General features: G+C 33.7%; 3 protein-coding genes across 4 annotated transcripts; 2 read left to right on the top strand and 1 right to left on the bottom strand.

Annotated features, from left to right (window-relative positions):
* The first annotated feature begins 1,033 nt into the window (after positions 1 to 1,033).
* On the top strand, positions 1,034 to 4,800 carry LOC108220235 (uncharacterized). Of its 2 annotated transcripts, none has more exons than XM_017393942.2 (5): positions 1,034 to 1,143; positions 1,425 to 2,074; positions 2,819 to 2,932; positions 3,052 to 3,488; positions 4,045 to 4,800. In XM_017393942.2, exons 2-5 carry the CDS (start codon positions 1,484 to 1,486, stop codon positions 4,430 to 4,432), a joined length of 1,530 nt encoding a protein of 509 aa, XP_017249431.1. In that variant the 5' UTR covers positions 1,034 to 1,143; positions 1,425 to 1,483; the 3' UTR covers positions 4,433 to 4,800. The 2 variants fall into 2 exon arrangements, with proteins under 2 accessions (XP_017249431.1, XP_017249432.1); XM_017393943.2 differs by having other exon boundaries at positions 1,065 to 1,143; positions 1,464 to 2,074; positions 4,045 to 4,625.
* Positions 4,801 to 6,435: 1,635 nt separating this feature from the next.
* LOC108222241 (ethylene-responsive transcription factor ERF114) lies at positions 6,436 to 8,273 on the top strand. Its single transcript, XM_017396158.2, has 2 exons — positions 6,436 to 6,957; positions 7,370 to 8,273. Exons 1-2 carry the CDS (start codon positions 6,690 to 6,692, stop codon positions 8,005 to 8,007), a joined length of 906 nt encoding a protein of 301 aa, XP_017251647.1. The 5' UTR covers positions 6,436 to 6,689; the 3' UTR covers positions 8,008 to 8,273.
* A 4,015-nt stretch (positions 8,274 to 12,288) lies between these two features.
* Positions 12,289 to 14,076, bottom strand: LOC108222335 (floricaula/leafy homolog). The gene is made up of 3 exons (XM_017396254.2): positions 13,612 to 14,076; positions 13,204 to 13,511; positions 12,289 to 12,697 (listed from the first exon to the last, which is right to left on the bottom strand). The coding sequence occupies exons 1-3, from the start codon at positions 14,048 to 14,050 to the stop codon at positions 12,344 to 12,346; spliced, it is 1,101 nt and encodes a 366-aa protein (XP_017251743.1). The 5' UTR covers positions 14,051 to 14,076; the 3' UTR covers positions 12,289 to 12,343.
* Positions 14,077 to 21,184: the final 7,108 nt, after the last annotated feature.

Raw genomic sequence — 21,184 nt, 5'->3', positions numbered from 1 at the left:
TGTGATTATTGATGTTGTGTTTGGTGGGGGGAATGAAAAATGAGGGAATATAATGAAATTTGAATCATAGTCTAGTCCTTTTTTTTTTTATCATTAAATTCATGTCTAGAGGTCAAATTGAATGCTCTTTTTCTTCTTATATCAAATTTCTATCTAATTTTCATCATAATATTTACATTCACTCATATTTTAAGTCATTTTTATCTTTGATAATTTTATTTTGTTTTCACTCATTCCATTTCACTCTAACCAAACATAACATTACAATATCTTTGCTGCAAAACTACCGAAGAAATGCTTTTATGCTTGAAAAAAGGGTGTATTCAATTGAGATTTTTTTTATGTATAAAATTGGAATATGTTCAACTAGAATTCTAAAAAAAATGTATCAAAATCTTGAGATATATAATTAAAATTTTAAATTATACTACAAAATTGGTGGTATTCAATAATGATTTTAAATTAATCTTAAAATTTTCATAATACCGTCTCAAAATGGCTATTTTGAAATTACATCTAATTTTAATAAATTTTAAATAATTCAATTGAATATCATCAAATTTTTAGCATGATTTTGAATATTGATTGAATACCATTATATTTCGTTTTGGATAATTAAATTCTAATTAAATAACACAAATTACATTTTATAAAATACGAAGTGAATACACTTAAATTTATCAGATTTCATTAATTAAAAAATCTCTCAAAATCCCAAGAACACCTCCATATTCAATTTCTAGAAAATAAGGAGTCAATATTGATTATTGCTCCAAAAATAATCTTTATTTGTGACCCTGTTATTATTATAATATCAAATTTAAATTTTATTAACAGAAAAATAATATCAAAAAATGTGTGAAAATCAATATAAAAAGTAGGAAATGAATATTTCATCATTAAAAATTAATTATATTTTTATATAAAATGAAAAACGAATCCTAAAAATTTGAAAAACTGCCGGAACTCTACGAATTTTTATAACATATTTTGATATATTGATATGCTGCGAAAATATTAAATTTTTTGATATTATACATCATAATTCATATCATATGAACATCAAACCGGCCCATTTTACAGCTTCAAAACAATTGCCGGATAAACCTTAAACAACAGAAGAACAAGATCAGTTATACCAAGGTATAATTGTGTGTATACTGTCTTTATCTAATTGTGTTTTGTCCTATAATAGCTTTAAATCTATTTTATATGCAAGTATGTTGTGTGTGAGTATTTTTTTACTGAATCTTTGATTATGTATGTGTTGATTATGAATTGGATTCAATTGTTTTGCTTGTTTACATAGCTATTATGATTTTTTTGTATTGTCCTTGATTATATTTGAAATTTTAGGTTTACAATCATATTTTAGAGTGTTCTGGTGATTAATTTTTTTTTTTTTTTTTTTGGGAATTTTGCAGTGCTTTATTTTGTGCTTATGTGAATTTTGGATGATTTAGATTAGGGCTGGGATAATTGAATGGGTAAGAAAAGAGAAAAGAATTGGGCAAGGTGTAATGATGCAATTGTGATAGTTCCTGATAAAAAGATAAAGAAGTTGCAGGATGAACAGAAGGCGAAGGCTAGTGATGCTCTTGTTTCGGCACAGGTTCTGCCTGCTGAGTGTTTGAATGCATCGACTTCTGCTGCTCCGAGTAAGGATGTTGTGAAGGTGGCGGTTGGAAAGGAGGACAGGGGTGTGGATGATGGTTATGCTGGTTTTATATATTCGGCACAGGTTCCGCCTGCTGGGTGTTTAAAAGCATCGACTTCTGCTGCTCCGAGTAAGGATGGTGTGAAGGTGGTGGTTGGAAAGGAGGACAGGGGTGTGGATGATGGTTATGCTGGTTTTATATTTATGTGTAATGACAAGACAAAACCAGAGTGTTATCGATACGGTGTTTTTGGTCTTCCTGCGGGGAATAAAGAAGTCGTGGAGAAGATCAAGCCAGGGGCAAAACTTTTCTTGTTTGATTTTCAGCTGAAGCTTCTGTACGGTATCTACGAGGCTTCCACAGCTGGGAAACTTAATTGGGAACCGGCAGCATTTGGTGGAAACTTTCCTGCGCAGGTAATACTTTATGTTTAAATTATTGCGGGTCATATCCTAAGGGCTTATATAGAAAGTCAGTTGCGTTTCTCTGTTCTTTAAGTTGGCATAGAAGTGAAAGAAGAAACAAATTTCCTTTTGTTAAATCAAGATTTTTTTTTGTCAGCTATAATCCTTAATTAGCACTTTGACCATCACTTTTGTCAGCTCCATCACCATTTTCGCTTTCATAGCTGTGATCCTTTGGATGTAATATATTTGAATATAATTCAAGCAGCAACAAGTTGGCTTATATGTCCTCGTAACTGCACTGTATTTTTGAAAATTGCTACTCCCTCCGTTCCTAAATAATAGTCGCTTTGACTTTTTGCACGTATTTTGAGGTGCAATAAAAACGTATTTCTACATGTTATTTTTTAAATTTTCTTTTTTTGAATAAAAATATAGATGTCAAACTTTTGTTCAGAAAAAGAAAATTTGAAAAATAATATGTAGAGGTATATTTTTTATACATCTCAAATTACGTGCACAAAGTCAAAGCGACTATTATTTAGGAACGGAGGGAGTAATAAGCAAGAAAGAATCACTGTTACTGACTTGTGGTGTTCAGTGAAACTTGTTCAAATAAATTACAACTTTTATTTTTTTCAATTAATGAATTGTGTTATTTGCGTGAGTAGTGAGTTATCACCGTAAATGGAGCAAATCTCAGATCCTCCATACTTTTAATTGCAAGTTTCATCCTTATTTTCCTTACCTTCACAGGTGAGGTTCAGAATTCATAAAGATTGTCTCCCCCTTCCCGAGAGTTCTTTTAAGAATGCTATAGAACATAACTACCGGGGGTCCAAGTTCCTACCAGAACTCAGCAGCCAGCAAGTAAGTCAAATTGAGTTCTTGTTACAATCTGATAGACGTGTTGAATTATTATTTATTCTTTTGACAACATGTTGATTTTTATTCTGGATCGTGTATTTATCTATTCCAGTCATTTATAGGTGAGGAATTTATCATCACTGTATCGTCCATTTTATCCAGCGCCATCTGAACCTGTACCATGTGTTGCTCCACAACCCTGGTCGACTATGAACAGTCAATCAAAGTCTTCAGTAAGGATTCCTACTGATGACGATTGGGATGTTTCGCCACAACCATGGTTGAGTATGAAAAATCATTTAAGACCCTCAGTAGGACTCCCTACTCATGATGATCCCTATGATCTTGCACGTTTTGCTTTACAACCATGGTTGACTCATCCTATCGAACACAGGGAACTAAGTTCCCAACATAGATTGTATAGAGCTTCAGCAACCATAGATCCTGTTGATGTGGGGCATCAGTATATGCAGGCTCCTCGTGAACGCCATTATTCCCCAGGAAGTCGTGGACACTATTTAGCTGATGATTATGCCAATATGCCAGGATCATTTCTCAGGTACTTATCTCTTCCTTCAGTCGCATAATTGGTTAAGTACGTGACGTCCAGGACCATTACAATCCATAACTGGTACTTGTGGAGTCGTGGTTATGAGTTCTTACACATGTTATGCATGATCATAGTTTATATGTCAACTTGCAACATGTTATATAGCATTCTCAGTCATTCATTGATAAATTATAGATACCACTATTACACTATATGTGAATAGCCTCAGTTTGGATTGGGAAATACCTCAAAAGACATAATTTGTCATGACCAAAAATCTGATTGGAAGATTGTATTTTGTAAGCTATCAGCATATCACTGAATCTTGCTCATTCCTTTGGAAGAGAAGAAATATGAATTCTAAGATGGATTGTATTTAGTGTTTGCAAATAGAGCAGGAGACAGGAGCTGCATTCAACCTCCTTTTGTTTTGAATTTTGATACCCCTCAGTCTATGAGATTAGACAGACTGATGAACTTAGTTGATCTTTTGAATAGGAGCAAACAAATTATTATATTTTTTTGCGACTAGAAGCTATATTATATCTGACACATGCTATCACAGGTATGAGAGGCCACCAACAATTACAGAGGATGAACATCTCCGATATCCGTTGCGGAGGGAAATATTTGGTGGATATTACAATCCCTACACAATGTACACTGCATCTAGTCATTCGATAAGTGTGGAACAATCACATTCCTCACCGTCAAGGAGGGCAGCTTCATTTGATAGGAATACAATTACAGAGGATGAACATCTCCAATATCCGTTGCGGAGGGAAAATTTTGGTGGATATTACAATTCCTACACAATGTACACTGCATCTAGTCATTCGGTAGGTATGGAACAATCACATTCCTCACCGTCAAGAAGGGCAGCTTCATTTGATAGGAATATGCCTGTTTCTTCCTACTACACATTTGAAGGTGCTGCAAGGATAAATCGCTGAACCCTACAAGCCAAATGCTGGCTAAAGGTTTACCTTCTTCCTGAAAATAGTTTTCGATATGCAGGTTTAAGTTGACTCATATGAATGTACAATTGCATTCCTGAACCCAAGTTTTACATTTTGGTTCTAGACTTGAACTTGCATAGCTGTTATCAGAAACCTTGTATAATGTGTTGGTCCTCTTGGCTGTGTATGTCTAGTCTCTTCCAATTTTTCATTTAAAAATTTGAAGCAATGTGCTGGACGGACATATATCAGAAAATTTTGTGGAAAAGTAGAAACAGTTTGTAAGTTTAACAATTTTGTTGATCACCAACCATTTTATCACTTGTATATTAATATTAGTGCAGAGAGCTCCATTTTCTTTTCGCGGAGGCTTGTAACTTTTTTTGTCCTGAATCTGAACATGTCATTTGATCAAATCCAAAATTTCGAATGAAATTCAAGTTTTCAAACAGGCCATTATGTTAAAGGAACAATCCGAACTCACAGAGTCACAGGAACAATCTCGCCATCTCGGTGAAGATTACACCGCATATACACTACCAGTGAACCAACTTCGTGTCGGAGCTCGAACACTCTACACGAGTTGCACATTACAAAAAGACCAGATTGTAAGATCGCAATGTTCATGTTGCTTCCTGGTGTGAATGAGCATATTACACAAGTGAAGTCAGATAGTTCAATTCCTCAGTTTCTAGTGCCTCATACGCGCAAGTTACAAAACAGTGTAAAAATGTGAAACCAGGAAGCTATTTCAAACCTGTCCCTCATGTTCTCTCAGAGCTTCTCATTGAAGCCTTGCTTTGGAGAACAAACTGCAAAAGAAGTAACAGGTGGGAGTTATAAAGCGATTTCTGTTCTTTGACGCTTGTACAACTACGTTGAATTATTCCAAATAATTTTATTTTATTTTATTTATACACGCGTTGTCAGGTTTGTTGTTTATTTATTTATGGGCAGAATTTAGGTGAATGTTATTATCTCAGTTTCCAATTCAAAGAAAATGTCAGACAGTCTCTTTAGGCACATGTCAACTCTTTGAAAAAAATTGTTTGACTTGAAAAAATATGCTGACCTGATTAAAAGCAGTCAATTTTACAATATTATTTTTTCAGAGAAGAACAATATTTTTCAGGACATATGCAAATATAAAATTTTCTCTTAATGTAAATGGATCATCACATAATTAATTGAAATAACTAATTAAAATGAGATAATTTTTTTGAGAATCAATTTAGGAAGTATACTGCCTGACGGAAACATGTATGAACATGATGTGTAATATTCTTTTTTTCAAAACATTTACTTTTTCTAGATAAAATTGTCTAGCTTATCTTAAAGTACTAGTAGTCTAGTACTAAACTATCAATTGACTAGCTTTATATCACCATAATACAACTTTTGATTTTTTTTCACAGAGACTTTAATACTATTATACTAGTATAATATCAAGTGCATTTGATCAAATTCTTCGTCAAGTCTACTTATATATATTTATATTTATAGGAGAAAATTTATTTATCAAACCTCGTCGGAGAGTCAGGGTCGATTAAAAATAAACATTAGCATATATCAAAAAAATAATGAGTCTTCAATCTCGATAAATGATCAAGTTTCGATTTGACATCCACAATAAATATTAAATTTATTATATATACCTGCACTTTATTTACGGTGCTCGATCATTCCAAAAACAAAAGGCCAAAAAGTTGTTTGCCCGTGTGCAACCATAGCATTTTTATTCTACCTAATTTTTAAGCTTCTGTCTAGCTAAAGTAAAGACACGAAAGCAAACAAATTGCCATTAAACCAATTGATTCCTCAAATAAATTTGCACTTTAACAAATTATCAAAATTGAAAATTAGAGTTGGATTCTCGTTCAACCCGAAAATTATTATCAAAACAATTAAATTTCAATTTATAAAATGAAAAATTGATGCAGTCAAATAATAAAAGGCTGCAAGTGACACAAAAGTCTCTAGCTGCACTCTTCAGTCTTGAAGCTCCCAAACTTTCACACTATAAAATTGAGCACAAACCCTAATTTTCTTCTTTCTTTCTTCACCTTAGATCTTCACCATTTCCAATGTATTATATTGATCCTCATCTTTTTGCTTCCTAGCTTTCCATAAAGTCCCATTCATACTAATTTAGCTCATCTTATATAAGACCACTCCTCATAGATCTATCAACATCATCAAGTTCTTCCAAGATAGATCAAGAACACTTAGCTAAACCTATAAGAAGGAATTGATGGATCATCGTAGACATGGGAAGAGGGCGCTTGTGCGCGATGGATCGGAGGAGAAAGATGAGGATCATGAGTCTGAGAGAGATAGCATCTTCCCTGTTTACTCAGCTAGGTCACAGGAAGATATGTCAGCCATGGTTTCAGCTCTTTCTCAAGTTATTGGAGCTTCTTCTGGTGGACAATTTTATCCGTCCGAGGCGGTGTCTGGATATACTGAAGCTACACAGCAGATTCAGTCCTCTCAGCCTGCAAGAAATGATGATCAACAAGGTGTGGTTGTAGTTCTTTATCTAATCTCGCAAATTAATTAATTACACTTAAATTTGGAATTAATTGATATGCCTTAATTTAGGTGATCACGCCCTCAGATTTGTGGAGCCCTAGTCAAAATCAGTTATCAGACTCTTATTTGATATATTCTCAGCATATTTTATACATTTACATATAAACGATTTGATGCAAGTATTGTCCGTGTATAGTCAGAACGTCTTCATGCACACATGAATAACATGTTAGACAATGAGACACCGAGTCAACTTTGTAGTTAGGAAATTTGAACACTCCTCAGCTACTTCATATAATTAGTCAACTTTAATTTATGCTTCTGTTCGACCTTAATTCGATTTGATCAAATTGACTAATATGTAGTAGTAAAATAATGGTTGTGAATTATGAATTGAAGGGAATCAGGCGCTGAGGAAGAGACACTACAGAGGAGTGAGGCAAAGACCATGGGGAAAATGGGCGGCTGAAATCCGAGATCCGGTGAAAGCAGCTAGGGTTTGGCTAGGCACTTTCGACACTGCAGAAGCCGCAGCTATTGCTTATGATGATGCGGCTCTCAGATTCAAGGGAAACAAAGCTAAGCTCAACTTCCCTGAACGAGTCACTCCCGCGGCTCCTGCTCCCCAATCTTCTGTCCCTCCGTCCCATAATAAACGTCCTAATTACACCGCTCAGGCCACTAATCAAGACTATTTATCATACTCCTCAGCACCGGCTTTTGTTCCTAGTCCTAATCAGTTCCCAATCAGCTTCCAACAAAATAATATGTACGACCCCTCTAGTGCTTATCAACATGACCAACAAAACGCGTATGGGACTAATGCTTCGGGATTCTATTCTTCGGGTAATTATGATCAAACTCAAGCATTTGGATTGTATTCATCATCACCGTCATCTGCATTGTCAAGTACAAGTTTCTCATTCACTTCCAATACATCTGATAACCAACCCGAAGATCAGTTTTACGGATATCCATTGCGATTTGGGACTAATTCTTCGGATTACGATTATAATGATCATCATCCACATCAATGAAGTTCAAAGTTTGAAATTGCTGCATGGAATTCGTGTCGTAGTTGCATGATCAACAAGAGATCGAGCCACGTACAGAGATCAAGTGTTAAATAGTGCTCATCATCCCTGCAGAGTTATCGATCTCGTCTTTCTTTCAACTCCAATTCGGTTATTTTCTAATTCTGTACTTTCTAGCTGGTTTCTTTAAATTGAGGTACGTTTAGTTTCCATAATCAGTTCTGTTTTCCTTTCGAATTTTTTTGATTTGTATTTTCACATTTTATATATTTTGGTGTTGTTGATGAGAATCAAATCTTTGAACCAAGAATCATAAACATGAAGATCATAAGTATCAAGGAATAAAATATAAGAGTAGTTTAGTCTTTGTAATTCAGTAGGTATTGAGCTCTATATAACATTCGATACCTATTGAGTTATAACAAATACCAAGCTATCTTTATATTTTATTCTTCAATATAGTGCAGTGTCGTAACCCTGAGATAACGTAGAGAAAAGATGGGTAATAAAGCAATCCATGCATCCACGTGTGTAGAGGTTAATTAGTTACATTACATATACACTGCCGTTGTTTGATAGATGAGTAAGGTATAATTGCACGTACTCAGCCCTCGGTATTTTCTCACGCCCATGGTAATAAAAGCGCCACAATATCTTCAAGTGCAATTCTGAATGCTGACACGGTAGCTTACCATTACCATTATTATCTTAGACTTATTCAAAATCAGGTGTGCACGATTTATCGGATGACAAGTAGACATTTGATAAAAATACGAATACATTAACTTATCAAAAAAATTGACACCGGGATGATGGTACTCTATTAATAACTAGATAAATTATTTAATTTCTTATATCGATGATATTTGGTTAAACTAATAAGGAATTTATAAATTTATAAGCTGATAAATATTTTTTCTAATTTATAAATTATTTAAACAGAGCATATGTTATAACGAGAAGTTTAGAACATGCATGATAGAGATTGTTACTTGTAAAGACATCCCTAATAAGAAGTATTAAGAAGGGTGTCGATGTCACCTAACATGATATGACAAAATACTTTTTTAATACGATCTATTGAAGATACATGGATGTCGTTGGGACAAAATTGGCACCCTTCGATTATTGAAAATGCTCTAAAAGTAGCAAGAGAGAGTGGTACTGTGGTAGGAGCTAGCTAGGAAGACTAGAAGAGCAAGAAAGGAAAGAGTACCATACTTTCTTGACAAGTAGTGGAAACATAGATACATTTGAAGTAAAGCACTCGATCAGTTAGGCAAAGGGAAAGAAACTACTTACCAGATAAGCTTTAACATGTGGGATTTATGTTAAAATAGCATTACCTTTGGAGGCAGACGATCAACTCCTCAACAAGACTCCACAAGATATATAAATATGTACATGAGTTGAAGTCTTGAAGATGATTATTTGAGTTCACATGCATGTAGCTATATAAAATTAATTAGAGACTTCTGGAGAACTAGTGTGAATAATCTGAATATTAGAGAGTCGTTACTTGAGCAAATTAAATTTCTCAGAACTCGGCTGTGATTGACCTAGAAGCTAGCTAGCTAGACGGAAGCCAAAGAGTGCTAACGATACAGGAAAGTTAAATATTTGGACAAAACAATTGTTTATCGGATTTCATTACAAGTAATCATGTTAATAATATAGATAATATATGGAAAGTCACTTAACACAAATTAGTTGAAGCTGACATTTGGAAGTACTATTGGTGTTTTCTCAAGAAAGAGTACTAAAAATTATGAGTGTGCTAGTAGTCTAACCAGATTAGTCGAGGTGCGCGTAGACTGGTCCGAACACCGATCTAACATAAAAAAAATACTAAAAATTATGTAATGGAAAATATTAAATATTATATTTGTATTTGAATAAATAGTGAAGTTAATGACTTTTGAACGGTGCATCATCGGAGATGTTATTAGAATTCACAATGTTTTACCGTCTTAACATTTTAAATTATTTATAAGTAAAATTATAATATACTGAATACATACGAGCGGGTCTATGAAGTGGCACAGAGAACACGTATTTCTCTAAATATTTTTTTTAATATTTTTTTATCATTTTAAATTTTGAATTATAAAAATATCTCTGCAAAATTTAAAAATATATAAGAGTTTTTTATAAAGTTATTTGGTCCCTATCTAAGGTTCGAATCCTAAATCCACTTCCGACGTAACTATGAACCGCATGTACACTTGTACAGTTAGAAAGTTAGAGTCCCTGGATCTGATTTCGACGCTGATCGTGCAAACTCAGAACCTCCGAAATTAGTCACTCATGATTCAGATGTTTCAAAATAAATAAAACGACACGAATAATTAAGTAATGAATACGCGTCTACTTGATCTTTCATCTTTCTGCGGAAGAGATCATTCCTTCCATTACACGAATATGAAAACCAAGAAAAAAGCTGCATGCATGATCGCCACCAAGCTGCGCCGAAATTCGTCGCGACACGTGGAGTCGGTCCGAACACGCTTAACTTCCACCGCTAATAATTAGTCGGCACCGTCGGCGGCGGAGGTTCGCCAAACTCTTTTTTTTCTCCTACATGCATGAATTTATATATTCGCTCGCATGCTCTAAATTTAGCATCATCATATGAATATTTATAATTATTTTACTTTTGACTTTTAACCTGCGGCTCCTAACTTGCTCCTACTTATGTCCTCGCCACTACTCTCCCGCGTGCAATTATATTCTTCGATTGTGACTTCTCGAACCTATTTTTCAGTTTGAGATCTATCGAGAAATATTAATATGCTGACAGAATAGGATTTCTTGACTACTTATATAAATATTAGAGCAAGTCCAAGGGTGTCCTAAAATCATGTCCTAAATCAAAATTTAAGGCATTTGAGATAAAATGGTGCTCCAACAATGTCCTGTGCCTCAAAACACTAGGACATTTAACAAATGTCTTATTTTTAAGGTACAATATGCATGCCTTGAACCATTTCTATCAATAAAATATTAGATTACCAAATTCCAACACACCTCACTTAATGATGTACTAAATCACTAGGACATTATATTTTATTATATATATAGGGCACTTTCTAGGACATTGTTGGACTTGCTCTAAAGATAGATTGAACTTTTAAGTCTTGGAATAAATTTTTGGTTGTTTAATTACAAAGATAAATGAGATTTCTAGTAGTCTTAAGACAACTTTTGGGTATACGTAATTTGTTCTATAAATTTAATAAGATAAGTAGATAACCATGACTCCATGATAAAAACAGCAGAATTTTGTAATGATGGAATTTTCCTTCCCTGACAAAAACAAAACGCGCAAAACATCAATTTCAAACTGACTAAATTCTCCCTTACCCACTGCACGTGATTTCGCACGATTTGATTTCAAGTCAAGTGCTCAAATCATAATACAGATTACAGAGTATGGATACATGTAACACATGAAATGATGAATGATGACACGTGGATGTGATATATGGATTGATTACTCAATGTTGGGCCGGAGTAGACAGAATGTTAAGCCCAGCTAGTGCAACCAACATTCTTTCATAACCCAATCTGCAAAATATCATCGTATGCAATTCAATTCCTGGGCCAACATTCGGTATGGTTGTAATGTACTAGTAGTAGATATGTTGGACTTTTTGTTTGGTCAAAAATGTAACTTACTTTCTGTATATGTATTTGTTGTCCCCAGAAAGAACTATAGGAACTACTCCAAGTAAATTAAACATGACACAAGCATATTACTATTCGTCGATTATGTATACCGATCATGTATACAAGTCAGTGTTCTAAATATCGGTCTGGACATTGATGTTAACCCACACGCTAAGCGAGTAAGCGGTTTAAAAATGTCTCGATTCACTTTTATACGGTGATTTAGATAATTTCTGTAAAACTCGATCTCAACCGGAAATGGACCAGTTCCGGGGCATAAATGATATCCCCTTCTTTTTCTTGAAGTATGTATTGGACACGGTGACGCTACACACATTTTAATATTTCTCAAAATTATTGTTATGTAACTTATTTTTTAAATTTTTTTGAATAAAATTTTAAAATCTAAATTTTTATTCAGAAAAAAAATCTTAAAAAAGAGTTACACAACTATATTTTATAAAAACATTAAATTACATGCCAGGAAGTGAAAAAAAAAAACATAAAGAATAGAATGAGATAAGGGCAGTACATCATAATTCAAATTTATATTAAGAGTCATTCATAATACAACGCAATAATCACATAACCCTAATCTCGAAATAAACCCCACATATTTAGATACTACTCGCTAGTAGATCGCCAGACAATTAGCCACACTAATTACTGATCAGCTGCAGTAATTAATGGAGGACGAAGTAGCCGCGGCACGCGAGCTGCGTTCAGCGTGGCAGAGCTGGCGGAGCTTGGTCGGAACATACCAAATCGAAAGACGAGGATGAGTACTGAAGATGAGGTCGATATCCCAACCTTGACGAGAAGCGATGTTGACGAGAGGCTTGTAACAGGCTTGCCTCCAGGAGCCAACGTTTTCGCCTCTTTCTTTGTAGGCTCTCCTCAGTGCATTAGACGTTTCCTCGTCCAGGCAGTGGAGAGCGTAGCAGTGCACGTAATGCCGCATTTTCGGTTTGTTTATGTAGCTCGCCCCGGCCTCCTTGGCGTACCTGAACACCTGGTTGGTAACCTGCAGAATATTCTCGCATTTAACATCAAAAATTACACGATCCTGAAAAAATGCCATTAATCCCCATCTAACCTAATGTTTCATCCTAATTTTTGAGAAACCACTATGTTACCCTATTTCCGATTAATTGGTTTCTGATTCACCACAGATTTTTAGAACATTGGTCGGATTCCAATAGCAATTGTTAGAATATAATATAATTATGTTAAGCCCTCCTCCCAACAACCTGAGATTTTGGAAAAATTGATCACTTAACTAGGAGAATCAATTCCTAACAGTCTAACAAGCCGTACACAGATAGAGTGCATAAATTTTTATCTCTAGCCTAGCTGTTTAAACACTGTTTAACATGAAACTATCACACTAGTTCAGTAGTCTCCAGTATCTAACATGTTACCTCGTATAACAAAGAAGTCAAATCAACAGTAAAAAGAAGATAACACAAGTGATTCAATCTGATGACAGTTAAAACTGAACTAAGGAGAAGATCTAACTAGTTTAATTACCTTTGTGGGGCACTTTTCACCACTGGACTTGGCAATGTTCTGAACCTGGATCAAGAAGCTACGGCACTGCTCGTATAAGTTGAAGAGATAATCCAGGCCGTTCTTTTTCCCGCGAGCCACCTCTCCTGGCTCCGTCACGATGAAGGGATGCTCTCGTTGCCTCTCGCACACATTTTCGTCCTCCTCGTCCTCGCTCTCCATCTCGCAAGCATTGTGAGAACTCAGTCTACCCGGAATGTTTTTTCCTCGTTGCTTCCTCTTGCTACATGTGCCCTCATGCACTTGTTGAACCGGCTCCTCCGATAATCCTTTAAAACGGGATCCGATAAAATATGTAAAATTAAGAACAAAAATTATAAATAAAACTTAAAATATTGTAACAATTTTAAAAATTAGAAATGTGCATACCTTCTTGAGAGAAAGCATCAAGGGCATGATTGGTATTTTGATCATGGAGGTAAGGGTGACGGTGGATCTCATGATATTGCTCGAGGATGCGGCGGCGCTCAGCCCTCACGGCGGCTTTGATGCCGTATCGTTCACCGACGAGAAGGTCCCAGCGGAAAATATGAGACAAGCTGGTCATCATTTCGTCAAGTTCCTGATCTTTCATGTTCAACAAAGTGTTGACCGTGAACCCTAGCTCTCCGATTTTGGCTGCAGTGAAATAACGGATTCCGTAGGGTTCGAAGAGCTCCTCGAGTCCCGATAATGCAGGCGGAGCCGGGGGCATTTGCGGCGGTGCAAGCACCTCCACGAGGCGGTTCTGCGGTGGCGGATTGGCTGCATGGTTTCTTGAGTCCCACTTGAACAAGCTCGCAGACAAGGAGTCGTGGCTGGGATCCATTTTTGTGTTATCAGACAGATTGTTCTTTTGATGTTTTTGTTTGTGAGTTATGAGTATAAGGTGGTGTTTCTTGTATTTATAGGATATGGAATCATGGTATGTTTAGTCTGCCTTAAAAATTAATTTAAAAAAAAAGAATTTTAAAATTAAGTACTTCTTTTTGTAATATAATATATACTGGTTATGTGTCTCTCATTTTTGTTTGTTAATATTGTAAGGTTTATATAAAATATACATTGATTACATAAGTTTTTTTTATAGAAATTTCTTTTTTTACATGTAAATATTTGAGCAATAAATTTTTTTCATAAGAAAAAAAGATTTCAAATAATTTATAACACTATATTTTTAAAAGTTTTAGAACGCATGTCAAATCCGTCCCAAGATAAACGATCTAGAGTGACCGAGAGTATATTATATTAAATATTTTATAGTTATGAACAAACGAGCTCATTGTATTTAAATTTTTTGTTTGCAACTTAAATATTAATGAAGTACGTGAAACTAGGGGGAGCATGCATGTACAGGTACTTTTGCTTTTTTATTAATTTTCCTAATGTCATGTCATGTTACTGGGAAAGCCTGTACGTGAGAGCGAACTGGAAAATCTGCATCTGGCAGCGGACAATTTGCAACTTCAAACGAAACCAGAAGATTGGTTTTTGACGCCTAGGTTTCTCCATTTCTCCTCTCTTTTTTTTTCCCTCACAAACACTTTGTATAGGGTGGTTCGGAGGTTCTCAAAAGTCAAAACCTAAGACGATGAGAACTACATGAGTCAAAGGTTCTGCCCCGTCGTCATATATGCATGTTTGTGGTACTATAGATTAATTCTGCTGACCCCTTTTTCTAAATATCTTAGCTGGTTATTTAATATATTAATTTGGTTAGAGTTTCTTCATCCCCATTTATCAAAATTAATTATTAATAATAACTAATACTGATATTTAGTGAATTTAAACAATTATTGATATTTCATATTGATATATATTATTGTTGCAATCCTACAATTGGGTGGAATGTTGAATAATAATTATTCTATCATAAGTTCGTGTGAAAATGCTTCTCTAAATATATTAAGATTTTATATTAGCTAGTTAATTAAATATATATACAGCCTCGGCGCCTAATTTTATATGAGATTTTATATTATTGTTGCATTGAAAACAGAATGCTCTTGTTTTACAACTCATACCCTAATTAATAATTATATATAACCCAGCTGCTTAATTATCTAGTTATATTAATTTGTAGAATAATCATAATTCTCTAGGATGTTTCTCCTTTCGTCATTACAATTTATTTAACATATTTTTATGATATTCTATTTTTTTTTAATGTGGTAACCCGCAGCCCTACATAGCGGATACCAAAATTGACTCACATGAAAAAATATGTAAAATATCAAGACAAATTATATAAAAATACTATAAAGCTGTCCTTTCTTCCGGGTTTTTTTCATTTGGGACAAAAGGACTTGATGCCCATCTTAAAATCATTGTAATTTTATAATATCTCATTTTCTTTTTTAAATAAAAGTTTAATATTTCAAAATTTATTCTAATTAAGAAAATTCAAAATTAAAATATGAAACCCCACACACCCATATATCTCAAAATACATGTCAAATACTGAAAAAATTATATAAAAAAGAATAATAACGAAGAGAGTAAATGCAAATAGAGAAACATACCCATCAATTTCTTATAATAAATTATATTAGATGAGAAACATAAAAAAAAGGTACATAAGAAGGTTTGATGCAAATTAATTGACGTCACCGTCACGAATCCGCCAAATATGCTGCACAGGATATTTTACTAATGAACATATTGCTGCATATTGTTGGAGATTCTCCCTTGTGTAATCATTTGTGTTCGTTACGACTTACAACATGTCTGTGCAATAAGCATCTAATTATTATATTTTGTATTGGTAAAAATTAGTCACATATCCAAATGCGAGTTCGAACATAATTTGATACTCAAAACTGTTTAGGGCACTTGTCATCATAGATAGCCGCAGGACAAATATAGAATAATATTGTTAGTGAAGATCAAGAAAATTATCAGCACATAATACAAAATTTATGAGAACATTAGATATTATTGTAATATAATTGAATTTATACGGATACAAAATATTGGAATTTGTTTTTTTTCGCTAGTTCCGGCGGTGTTACTCCTTCCATCCCGCTGGATTCTATACACTTACTATTTGACACACACTTTTGATGTGTTTATAGTATTTTAACTTATTCTTACAATATTTTTTTTTAAATAAAATTTAATAGCTCAACTTTTATTCAGGAAAAAAATCTGAAAATAAATTATAAAACTAAATTTTGTGTATACAACTCAGGAGACGGGAGTCCGGTAACAGGTCAAGTTCGCAAGTATGTGGTGAAACTAAGCTGCACTGTTGTGCATGTCCGTACATAATAAAGTTGGTTCACAACTCTGCGGAAGTTTGATTTAACAAATCGATGTTTTGAACAAACTGTCAAGCACACACAAACATGCGTAAGGTGTCACAGTGAAGTTTACAACAGCAGCGGCATGGTAACAGCAGGCGAAAGGAAGAGATGGAGAGGGTGTACTCTCTCGATATTTGAGTTATCGTATTTCTCGTAATTTAATTTTATTTTGAGAAAAATGAATAAATATTGCTTTTTATAAAAATAAGCATTTATTTTTATTAAATAACAAATATAAGCAATCTTTTTAATATTTAATTTAGAAAAATTATTTAAAATATGAGATTTTTAACGAAATATAATTTCTTGTTTGATTATGGGGCATTTGGGTGAGCTTAAAATATAAATGCTTTTTGCTTAAAATAAAAAAATGGAAAGAAGTGTTTCTGATTTATAAACCAGAAGCCCGGACTTATTTGCCGAACCGCAGGGGTGTAATACTTGTAGGTCAATAGGCTTTGGTAGTTACCCTATTAGGAGTAACAGTGAGTGATAGTGCAACGTAAATCAAAGTGTCCCAGTGAAAGTTTCGTACATAAAGAATTAAAGATGGTCTGATGTTTAGATTAAGATAACTCTGTTAAACATTTTAGAGTGATCAGAGACATGCATTGAGACTAGGCCTAGTCCCCTAGCTGTCTGTCAATCTTGGTTCCTTAACTAAAGCCTCTGCATCTTCATCCCTGCCCTGAGCCCCTGACTGTATGCATGCATGTGTCTCCTTTGCAAACCCTTAAACTCCCATCTCATCCTTCTGCTTTGGACTTTGGTTGCGGTGAGTTTCCTACTCCTGTTAAAAGAAGTTGTTGCAGAGAGATTAGCTAGCCTCATCTGTCATTCATTCAACCAACAAAACTTCTCTTGGATGACAAGTTCTCCTAAACCATTACAACATGCAGCGTTTTTAATTTTTTTGAAAATCTCAGTGTATTAGAATGAGAGATGATTAAAAAAAAGAATTGGCACGTCTCGATCACATGTTAAGCACTGAAGTTTATAAATTTGGATATTATTGATTGGTGTGGTTATCCTTAATGCAGGGGGGTCAAGAGTGTAAGCCAATCAAAACAAAAGTGTAATTCGTAAAAATTGTTGTCATATGAGTGTCGCTAGTGATTTAAATTTTAATTCGACTACTTGAACTTTGAATTTAGATATCACTAACACCTTCAAAATTGCTTTGATCTGTATGATACTCAAGAACCCTAGTTAACACTGTTAGAATTTTTTTTACAGAAGTATTTGGTTAGATGAGAAAACGAAAAAGTTAAGTGACCTAAAATACGGAATCTGTAATTCAGGGATCCAGACAATAAAACGTCAATAGATTAGGAACCTATAATTTAATTTTTCCTATAATTAAAATATATGAACTCTTTTCATTAAGTATCAAATTGGCTATACCTTCCTGATGCAGGAGAATTTATAATGATGAATCGAACAATTCATCGAAGTAACAGAGCCAAGCAAAACTAGACACGTCAGGGGCATCAGTGTACGTCCGGTACCAAGACTGTAAAAAAATGCTTTACAATAAATTACTGCAGTGAATAGTGTTATCAGGGAATGGCATTTCCTCCGGGTGTCCGCGTGCTTTCTTATGTAAATACAAACCTTCTTTTCTTCCATCGAGTACTAGCCAGTACTGTTGTGTTATCTCCCCACCTCCTTCTCGCTCTCTTCTTCAAGTGTACTCTTTACTTGTTTATTTGGCTAATCATTTTACAGTTTCTAGGTGATAGTGACCTATCCATTTAGCTACCACAACTCAACTGATTCCATATTCGAATTAATTAATATTAGTTTATATCTCAGAGAATTTTTTTGGTAAACTTGTGTTCAAGCCAATTTGCGCGCACCTCAACTAATCCGGTGGAGCATACTAGCACACTCATACCTCGAGCATGGTAGCCCACTTACTCCCAGAATGTCCAGGAAATTGAACTCGTGACCTCAAGGTAGCAAGTTTTAAGCGCCAGTGTCAAACATTCACTTCGAACGTTTGCAGGTGTATTTAGCTGTTTTTGAATTTCATCGAATAATGTTTATCTTTTTTTATTAGAAACACAATCCTAAAAAGCGACTACATAACTCTATTCAAAACAATAAGAATTGGGTTGCGAGGAAGCTTTTATATCTCAATTGTAGAGGTTGAAATCACATTCATGCAACTCCCACCATCCATGACCAGTTTCAACGGACTAACGGCAAGCGAGATAAAGAAAGAGCGCCTCATGTCTATGTCATAATAGATCCGAACACTTGCCTCAGATCAACTTACTTACAGATCGTAATAGCTCTAGTGCCATACCAGTCATTTGGAGGAGATCTCTCGAAAAGTCTGGTGTGAATCCCCCGGTCAATCTATCTATCCTATATACGAAGTATGATCCAGCATGCACATTTGTTTGTGAAAAAAAATTTCCTCCCCTTTCTGTCAACTCTTTGGTCTTAAGAACGCATGTTTTAAGAATGAGTGATTGCTTTTCTCCGACCCTTACTGCCCAACCTGAGAGCGAACAGCTAACCTGGATCTTCTTCCATAATGGTACAAAACAATAGTATTATTCCTGCTTGAGCGAGTAGTTCAGGAGAAATGTTGCTAAGAGCTCTATTGTTTTAGCAGTTATTGTAGCTCTAAAAAAGCATTTACCTAAATTTCCTTAGAAAAAAAAAAGAGATACTCCCTCCATCCTTTTTTAGTTGTAACATTTCTATTTTTTTTGATCAAACTGACTAATTTTTTATTAAAGATTATAAATTATGTTTTCATTATTTTAAAAAACTGAAATACATATTAAAGTAGATTAAAAAATTATTTCCGATGACATATATTTTTTATTTTATCAATTGATAAAATATTAATAAATTTCAGTTAAACTTTAGTCAATTTGACCGATACAAAACCAAATGTGACAACTAATGGACGGAGGTAGTATTAAATAAATGATCTTGGCGGGGAGAAAAATTCCGGACAAGTTTATTAAGAAAAGAGGCTCAAACGAGGTCTATACCGAAATCTGAGATATTTGATACAAATAACTGCTCAACAACCGTAGTACTAGATGTATAAAATTAGATACATAATTCTGTACAAAATAACATGACAATTGAGGTGAGAAGTTTTAATTGGTGCTATTAATGCATATACAAGGCTTATTTCAATAACAAGTTAACACATACTCATTCTGTGAATGTTTTTTTACCAATTCTGTGCATCTAGCATTTTCCGCTCAACAATGATACAGTGATATTTCTAATACTCGAAAACATCTGATTCTCGATTTTTTTGACAAATAAACAATTTTCTTTAATAAAATACACAAGTAACATAATCCAAACGTGACACAAATCTGAAGTGTCAATTACAATGTAATTGTAACAAAAAGCGAACTAAACTAATAGATATTTTGTGTTTTTATCCTTACTCATATAATATTCAAAATTTTAATATAAAAACTTTTATAGTGACAATTCATGCAATTCAACATACATCTTTGAAATTGTTAATATTTTTCAAAAAGATGAGCACGACTAACGATAATAAGGTATTCAACAAAAATTCAATCATAATTAGATCTCGATTTTATCTAAAATTGATAAATAATAGATATATATGGGAAAATGAACAGATTTAATCGATCAATGTGATGAGAAGAAGTGGGCCAAAATCCTAATTACCGGTCTCAAATTCTAATTCCTCTCTGCCTGGGCTTTTGACAAGAAAGAACCTAGTATTCTGTTTTGGGCTCATTTTAAAGCCCAATCTCCTTTAGTCCAAGTAAATTTCTTTTTGTTCAATATGACATGGACATTTATTATTTATATAGTATATAGTATATACTTATAAAAGTTCTTTATATTATGTACCCATCACTTTTAATTTTATTCTTATACTTAATCAAAAATATTTATTCAAGTGTGTCCAGAAAAATGTATTATTTTTTATGTCCTAAAATACATTTTTCTTTATTTTTGACCGGTTAATTTGACTATAATTTAACTAAAATTTTAAATATATTGTATAATTGAAAAAAATTAAAAAACTATATTATTTAAAAATACAACTAACCTATTTTATAATATAACTTCTTAAATTTTTCTAAATATTTAATCAAATATTGGTCAATTTTATTTCTCGAAAATCAAAAAAGACATGTAACTTGTGACAGATCGAATATAAATAATAGAGTTTAGTAACTTTTCCGCTTCAAAAAAGAGAGAAGAGTTTATAAGTTTTTTAAAAATAAAATATAATCATTTGAAACACTAAATGAGAAGAGAAGTTAGTAAATTATTAATTACTTTATCTATTATTAGAAAGCGTTAAGAATGGAAATCAAATCCAAAGGTAATTTCTGTCCAACAAATACAGGAATAATATTTTACGAAATTTTGTAACATCCTTCAAGAAAGAAAATCATATTTAATAACAATACACACCCCAAAATAAAGTAGATTTTCTTCTTAAAACAGCATACTGCCTGAACCTTATATATACACACATGTTGACGCGTATAATTAATATCAGCAAAAAAGCACCGCCAATAAGAAAAACCACAGAAAATAACAGCAGAACAGCCTTGACTATGGAATTTCAGCTTACTTTCAATTCCCAGATTTCTCTTTACTCCTCTCAGCTTATTTTTCGATTTTAA

The sequence above is a fragment of the Daucus carota genome, chromosome 5 (assembly GCF_001625215.2).
Source record: "Daucus carota subsp. sativus chromosome 5, DH1 v3.0, whole genome shotgun sequence".
Lineage (NCBI taxonomy): Eukaryota > Viridiplantae > Streptophyta > Magnoliopsida > Apiales > Apiaceae > Daucus > Daucus carota.
The sequence above is the reverse complement of the archived record's forward strand: the minus strand, read 5'-3'. Positions and strand labels throughout refer to the sequence as shown.

Coding starts and splice junctions, on each gene's coding strand:
- LOC108220235 (XM_017393942.2), top strand. CDS start 1,484: ATGGGTAAGAAAAGAGAAAAGAATTGGGCAAGGTGTAATGATGCAATT. Junction 2,075..2,818: donor GTGGAAACTTTCCTGCGCAG/GTAATACTTTAT, acceptor TTACCTTCACAG/GTGAGGTTCAGAATTCATAA. Junction 2,933..3,051: donor CAGAACTCAGCAGCCAGCAA/GTAAGTCAAATT, acceptor AGTCATTTATAG/GTGAGGAATTTATCATCACT.
- LOC108222241 (XM_017396158.2), top strand. CDS start 6,690: ATGGATCATCGTAGACATGGGAAGAGGGCGCTTGTGCGCGATGGATCG. Junction 6,958..7,369: donor AAGAAATGATGATCAACAAG/GTGTGGTTGTAG, acceptor TATGAATTGAAG/GGAATCAGGCGCTGAGGAAG.
- LOC108222335 (XM_017396254.2), bottom strand. CDS start 14,050: ATGGATCCCAGCCACGACTCCTTGTCTGCGAGCTTGTTCAAGTGGGAC. Junction 13,512..13,611: donor TGATGCTTTCTCTCAAGAAG/GTATGCACATTT, acceptor CCCGTTTTAAAG/GATTATCGGAGGAGCCGGTT. Junction 12,698..13,203: donor GTGAAAAGTGCCCCACAAAG/GTAATTAAACTA, acceptor AATATTCTGCAG/GTTACCAACCAGGTGTTCAG.